Source organism: Echinops telfairi, unplaced genomic scaffold (genome assembly GCF_000313985.2).
Source record: "Echinops telfairi isolate 266 unplaced genomic scaffold, ASM31398v2 ScPeMD7_54;HRSCAF=185, whole genome shotgun sequence".
In the NCBI taxonomy this organism is placed as follows: Eukaryota; Metazoa; Chordata; class Mammalia; order Afrosoricida; family Tenrecidae; genus Echinops; species Echinops telfairi.
The window spans coordinates 475,085-482,123 of record NW_022103952.1 but is presented as its reverse complement, the minus strand read 5'-3'; the positions used below and the strand labels follow the sequence as shown (position 1 = coordinate 482,123).

General features: G+C 44.1%; 1 protein-coding gene across 1 annotated transcript in view; it reads right to left on the bottom strand.

The window, feature by feature from the left end:
- Positions 1–4,996: 4,996 nt before the first annotated feature.
- LOC101659284 (DDB1- and CUL4-associated factor 8-like) overlaps positions 4,997–7,039 on the bottom strand; it is a 2,728-nt gene continuing 685 nt past the window's right edge. The window contains exon 2 of the mRNA XM_045290789.1: positions 4,997–7,036. Within this exon, the coding sequence (XP_045146724.1) occupies positions 5,941–7,036 (1,096 nt within the window). The 3' untranslated portion in view covers positions 4,997–5,940. The remainder of the gene's footprint in view (positions 7,037–7,039) is intronic.

Genomic DNA, 7,039 nt, shown 5'->3' with positions numbered 1-7,039 from the left:
GAAGCCGACTGCCACATCTTTCTCCCAGGGAGGGCCTGGTGGGCAGAAGCGTCTGTTCAGTTGGCAGCCAAGCGCTTTCACCCCTCTGCCATCAGGCGTTCTTTGGTCTCCTCATAGCCCTGAACTTCCATTTCAGGAGCTGAAGCTGTGCTCACACGGTGATACCTTTGGGTCGCTCATACCAGGTGAGCCCTCAGTCACCCGCCCTCACAGTGCTCTGGGGCCTGCTCGCCTAAAATTAACGCTTACAAGCCAGGAAGGAATTCCAGATGTCTGCTCCCCAATGTCTACTGCCAATGATAGCAAATGAATGGCCCAGCACCAAACAATGACGCTGGCGATCCCCTTGGTTGGATCAAGTTCTATGGGAGCATCACGCTGCCTCCTCTTAGATCACGGCCTAGAAAACGATGGCTAACTTCTTCATACGTGTGTGCCCACCTCCTTTTGAACATTGTTTTCACGCCAAACAGTTGTGGTGTTACACTTTCATATACCCTAGATGGTATATCATGCACGCCTGATTTCTGTAGCGAAATGATTACGTAACATGGTTACAGAGAAAGAAATGGCTAACTTGAGGAAAGAACAGTAGGCATTGTGTGTGGAACGAAGCATCAGGACAGGATACAGGAGGTTCGTCTACTTCGGGTTCCTGTGAACTCCTATGGCCATGCACTTATCTCTGAATTTTCACCGTCCCTCAAAGAAACAGAAAGTAAGTCTTCTCTAAGGGGCTGAGAAAGAAATCTCAATGTTCCTGCCTCTCAAGGCCAGGCACGCGGAAATAGTAAGTTTCATTGCAGTTGATCACAACATGGCTGAGATTCAGCCTCAGGTACACATAATGCATTATGCCTTTGATTCACTACAGTGTAGACTAAGCACTGCTGAAGGTCGCTCTTGGGCTATCAGAATGATCCCCCAATGGTTTGGCTTGCCATTTACCAATTAGGCTCCATTATGTTTACTTTTCATGCCTCTTTGCTATCCTTTTTCCACACCTACTCTTTTAAGGACTGGCTGCCAGAAAACATCTTTTTAAATAGAGTTTGGCATCTGTCGCACATTTATGCAGTCAACTTGTGTGCACAATTTTGATATTTCTTAACGGCCATGAAGGCCTACACAGATTTGTCCTGTACCGATTCTATATTGGAATGAAGAAAATTGATGTTGAAAATTTTTATCTAGAAGTGCAAGCTTTTCTCAAAGTTTTACCATTTCCTGGAAGTCTGGCAGTTATATGTTATTGCTCTTTCATATGTTAATAGGCCAGTTATTTGCATAAATTACAGTTGTAGCCATTAGTTCAGCTTCCAATGGACCCCAGCTTGCTTTCCAAATATAATCATAACTGTACTTCCAATTAATTATTTCAGTCTATATATACTTATATATATGAACTAGGGTGCTCCTGGCCCAAACCGTGGTATTTTTCAATCACCTCATATGCAAATGAGAGCTGGACAATAAATCCGGAAGAACTGATGCCTTTGCATTATGGTGCTTGTGAAGGGTATCAGACATGCCTTGGACTACCAGGAACACAAATTTGTCTTGGATGAAGTAAAGCCAGAATGCTCCTTAGAAGGGAGAACGGGGAGTCCACATCTTGTGCACTTTGGACGTGTTAGCATGGAAGCGGACATCAAGTTTGGAAGAGTCACCAAGAAAGGGGAAGGCCTCTCAACGAGATGGAGAGGCACAGTGGCTGCAACAATGAGCTCAAACTCAGGAAGGATGGCGAGGACAGTGTGGGAGCACCATTCCACTGCACTAGGGTCGCTAGGAGTCGGCACTGACACGATGGCACCAACAAAGTGTGGATCTTCACCTTGGAGTCCCGGGGGATGCTATGCTTAAGGATATAGTGCTAACTGAAAGGTCAGCTGTTAGGCTCTGCCAGCTGCTCAGTAAGGCAAAAATGAGACAGTCTGTTTCCATGACGATATCCATAAAAATGCTACTGACTCCATCAGAATACAATGCCGATTATTCTTTCTCCCAGCTTTGGCACCCTGTGAGGCAGTTTCCTTTGCCCTTATTGGGTCTCTCTGAGTCAGAATTGACTAGATGGTCATCTCACTCGCTGCTACTGAGTTGGTGCCGATTCACAGGGACCCCATAGGGAAGGGTATACCTGATCTTTGTTTACAGGAGTAGAGAGGCCTGTCTTTTTCCCTTGGATCAGCTGCTGGTTTCAAACTGATCACCAGGAGGATCACAGCCCAACATTTAACTACTATGCCATTTAATCACTCTAACCCCACCTTTTGGAAGTCTTTCACCCCTCTCACATGAGAAACTATCCAAGGGATCTTGAATCTTATTAGGTTCAAAGTAGCTGTGTTTGAGTTTTATTGCTCAAGGTTCAATCAGAAAAACTAACACTGGTGGTGATACACATTTAACAAGGGACTTCAAGAGCATGAAGAGCGGATGTGAGGGTGATCTGACTTTGACAACTGTACCACATTGATTGCCAGGGTTGATTTGGCTCCTCTGGCTGGCTAGGCAGGTGTCACCTTCCTCCCTCACTGCTCCACGTGCATCCCTCCCAAAGCTGAGCACTCCATTGAAGAGGATGACCTTTCAGATAGAAGGATAGAAGGAGCATCATCCTTCAGTCAAGAGTATACCAGTAGTTGTTCTCCCCTGCTAGAACCTCCAAACAAGTCTCAAGAAAATAAAGCGCAAGCGTTCACAATTGCTTATTTCTTAAATCTGCATTGTCTTCATCAGAATTTGTTAGGCATTTGGCTGCTAAACATAAGGTCTGCAGTTTGAAGCCAACAGATACTCTGCAGGCGAAAAACAAGGTTCAATACTCCGATTCAGTTACAGGCCCTGAAACCTACAGGGGCAGTGCTACCCTACCCTATAGTACAGTGTTCCTTTGCGTGGCATTCAACGCAATTGCAGGTAATGGGGTTTGTTTTGGTTTTTTTCGGCTCTGTCCTCCCTACAGCTTCCAGAACTGCACTTACCTAGAATCCAGAGCAAGCACTAAACAGCAGAACATGTCCTTTGGTCAGCTGGTCCTGAGAATATTCACCAGGAGACGCTGTGTTGTGTGTGTATGTGTTTGTGTGTGCGTGCGTGCGTGTGTGCGCCTACACATTTTCCCTATCAGGACCTGCAGATCAATTCCCTTTGTACATCCCCATAAAATTTTTCTCTGAAAGCTTTGTCCGCTAGGCAGCCTCCCCTCCATTCTGCCTATAAAAGAACACCTAGTTTGATTTTGAGATGCTTGTACTTCCTAGGCTTGAAAGGAGCACATCATCATCATCATCATCATCATCATCATCGCATACACACACACACACACACACACACAGAAGAAAGTCTGTTGCATCTAGGTTGTGATTTTTTTTTCAGTCCACAGACCTGAATTTATGAAACTCCGGGAGTTTGCTATGCATTTTGTAAGGCTTTGAGCTTTGCTTCAGGAACTAGGGCTGGGGTTGGCTGAGCAGACAGGGAAAGGTTCGAAGTAGGCATGCAGGGACAAACTGAGATCCAGGATTATCTGGGACCAAGGGCAGATCTCTGCTAGCTCCAAGGCTCCAACTACAGTGACATCAGTTTTCTGCAAGAGAAAAAAAGGAACCCCGGTAGCACTGTACGGTGAGCATTGTACTGATAACCACAAAGACGAAGTGTTTTGCTTCCATGCTTTACAGCGTCCAAAATCTTATGTAAGGTCGCTATGTGTCAGAATTGACTTGATGGAAAAAGGGTAGGAGAAATGAGCCCTCTTTCTTATGCAGCTGGTGAGGCTGGAGGTCCCTATGAAGGAGTGTGGAGAGGAGTTTTGTAATTGGTGGGCCTTGCTGCAGCCGACACAACCATGGTGAGCCAGCGTCTAAGCAGCAGTGTTGCAGGAGCTGCAGCTGTTAATAGCCTTCCCAGTATTTACTACTCTGACCTCTATCTTCCTTTTCTGTTGACCTCTCCTGTTGACGAATTTCTGAACCACTGACACAGAACACACCCACCAGAGGCCAGCCGCCTGCCCAGCAACAAGTGAGAGAGAACTGAGTAATTAATATGCACCTGCTATTGTTCCCTCCCACCCAGGTGTAAGCAGAAATCTCAAATGATGGTTCTCCATGATTTCTTCATGGTACTGCTAGGTTGTGTGGGATTCTAGTTTGTCTTCTCAAGGGGTTTTGTTCCAATTAAGTGTTTGGCCCTCATGGTAGGGAATACTTGAGGCTCCCAGGGAGTAGGATCTCAGTAAGAACTTTTGTTAGGATCTGTTTCATCCCAATGCCTGCCTAATCTTATTATGAAAAGTTCTCCACTGAAATAGATCTTGAAACATATATTTATAGGTTTAGTATTAAGGCATCAGCAGAACATTGGACCTCTACTCAAGTACTTACTTAATGCAAGAACACTTTGTTCTATTAAATTGGCATTCCATTATGCACACCTTCCCGACATGATCGCTGAAGACAAATGTGTGCATAAGCAAATGTGGTGAAAAAAACTGATGGTGTCTGGCTATCAAGTGATATGGCGTCTGGGGTCTTAAAGGGTTGCAGGTAAACAAGTAGCCATCTAGCTCAGAAGCAACAAAGCCCACATGGAAGTAGCACACCAGCCTGTGTGACCACGAGGTATAGAAGGGACCAGGTATCAGGCATCAAAAAACAAAAAAATCATATCATTTTAAATGAGAGTAGGTGCAGAGTAGAGACCCAAAGCCCATCTGTAGGCCCCATTACAGAAGGGTTGTGGGGAGGAGATGAGCCAGTCAGGGTGCAGGGTAGCAATGATGAAACATGGCTAATCTTACTATGAAAAGTTCCCCACCCACTCCCAAGGGACTTGACTTAGAACCCATTTCATATATTATCATATATGTCCAGGCCTAAGAATTTTAATTGTCTTCTTTCCAAATAAATTCTCTCCAAAGAAAGGTATGTTCAGGGGTGTTAAGTGAAGATCAGCTTCCACATTCAATAACACAAACACCGTGGGCAAGACAACAAATGATTATTATTGAACAGCTCTTGAGATATCCAGTATCCAGCATTTACATAAAATAAGCCTAATAGTTGCACAGTTCTAATTTAACTGTTAATTTAGCAATTTAACAACATAAAAGCCTAACAGAACTTTTAAGCAATGGCTGGATGTCTAGTAGAATTTCACTTTATTTCAAAGATGGAAAACAACTTTATCTGAACATCAACAAATGCATTTTGCCATAGCAAGTTATTTTTCAAGTTAATACAATTGTACATTTGCAAACAATCGGAATTCTTATAGGAAATGGTCTTCCCGAGGGCACTTTCTGGAAAGTCATTTAATGTATGCTGTCAGTAATAAAATATAAAGAACATTGAAAGTGTAAACAATGGTATTAAATCAAATTTAACTTCGAGAGGGGCTTAGAAGAAAAAAAAAGAAACTATTTACCCACTGTATTTTGGTGAGTGTTTGAGGCTATCTTTGTGGATGTATTGGGTGTTCATGAAAAAGTGTAAGTGTTCAAGAAACAAAATCATGTTTTCCTTCAATGGTATAAACATGTTTCTACAAATTTTGTTTAAACTGAGCAACTTGAGATTTTAAATCAATAGTTAATGATGAATTTTAACTAATAGTTTCCAGCAGGTCAGAAAAGCAGAGCCAATGAGGTTTTTACATTTTCCCTAAAATTATGAAATTTAAGTAGTCAACCATAAGAGAACAGGCAATGGAAAATAGGCCTATCAACTGCAGATACATTTGAATTTGGAGTAAAGACATCAAGTGAATGGAAAGGAATGGAGAAAAAATATGAAGAAAGAGAAAGAAGATTTGGTCTTTAATATACTTTTTGAAAATGGATAGAAGTCAAAAGGCAAATTTCTACTGGCCAAGTAGAATTTCAAAGTCCACTCCATGGAGGTATCATTTGCTAGACAGAGGAAGATGTCTTTAGGAAGCCATGCCCTGCGCTGCGTCTGGGATCCCCTCGTCGTCGTCGGATGAATCTGAGGTGCTGGAGGAATCTTCCGGTTCTTCATCCATGCCTCCAAGTCCAACAGTTTGCCAGGGATAGCGATGACCTCTCTGTGACAGCTGATTCATGAGGAACCAAAGCATGTGGCTATCCAACATGCTGTTTTGGCTTACATTGTCATGATCTCGTTCCAGCTTGTTCTTCTTAATCACGGTTTTTAATCCCCTAAGATCACTGGGACCTGCTCCTGTGGGGGCCCAGACCTTGACTTCATGATCTAGGCCACTGGACGCTAGCACAGGTAGGTAAGGATGGGGATCAAGGCAATTAACTGGCCCTTCGCTGTCTGCTTCCAGGAGCTGGACTATCTCGCAGGATGACTTCTCCCAGAAAAAGATGTGCCCGCAATCACTACCACTCATTATAAACTCACTTCGGGGGCCATAGAAATTGACCCCCTTCACAGTGGCATTATTCCTGTGGCCCTTGTATCTCTTAACATACTGGGCTCCTTCCTCATCAGAGGAATTAAAGAGGTAAATGTCATCATCATTGTAAGTAGCAAGGAGCTCTGTGCCATCATGGCTATACACCACGCAAGTGACACTCATTTTGTCATTGCCCAGCAAATGAGGAGGGCAAATTTTTTTAAGGACACCGTTGTTCGAAATTGAGTTAATCTTTCTCTGGTCATATATCCTAACAAACTGATCTTTTCCAGCCACTGCGAACTGATTGACATCGGCAGGGTTCACAAAAATGCTGTACAGCCCTACTTTGCTCTCCCTGTCTCTGACAACCACCAGTGGTGAGGCTGGCTGGTGTAATCTGAGATCAATGGCGAAGACCATGCCATCTTCACCAGCACTCAGGAACCTATAGGGGGAGTCTGGCTCCAGGGCCAACTTGTGGGCGGCTCCCCTGTGCTGGGCCACACACCTGGTAATCTTGTAATGGGGCATGGAGGCCAGCTCTGCAATGCGTACTTGCCCATCACGGCCACACGTGGCTACAACAGAGTCAGCAGAATTGGGGAGGAACTTGGCCTGAAAGACATTGGTTCTGTGGCCACTG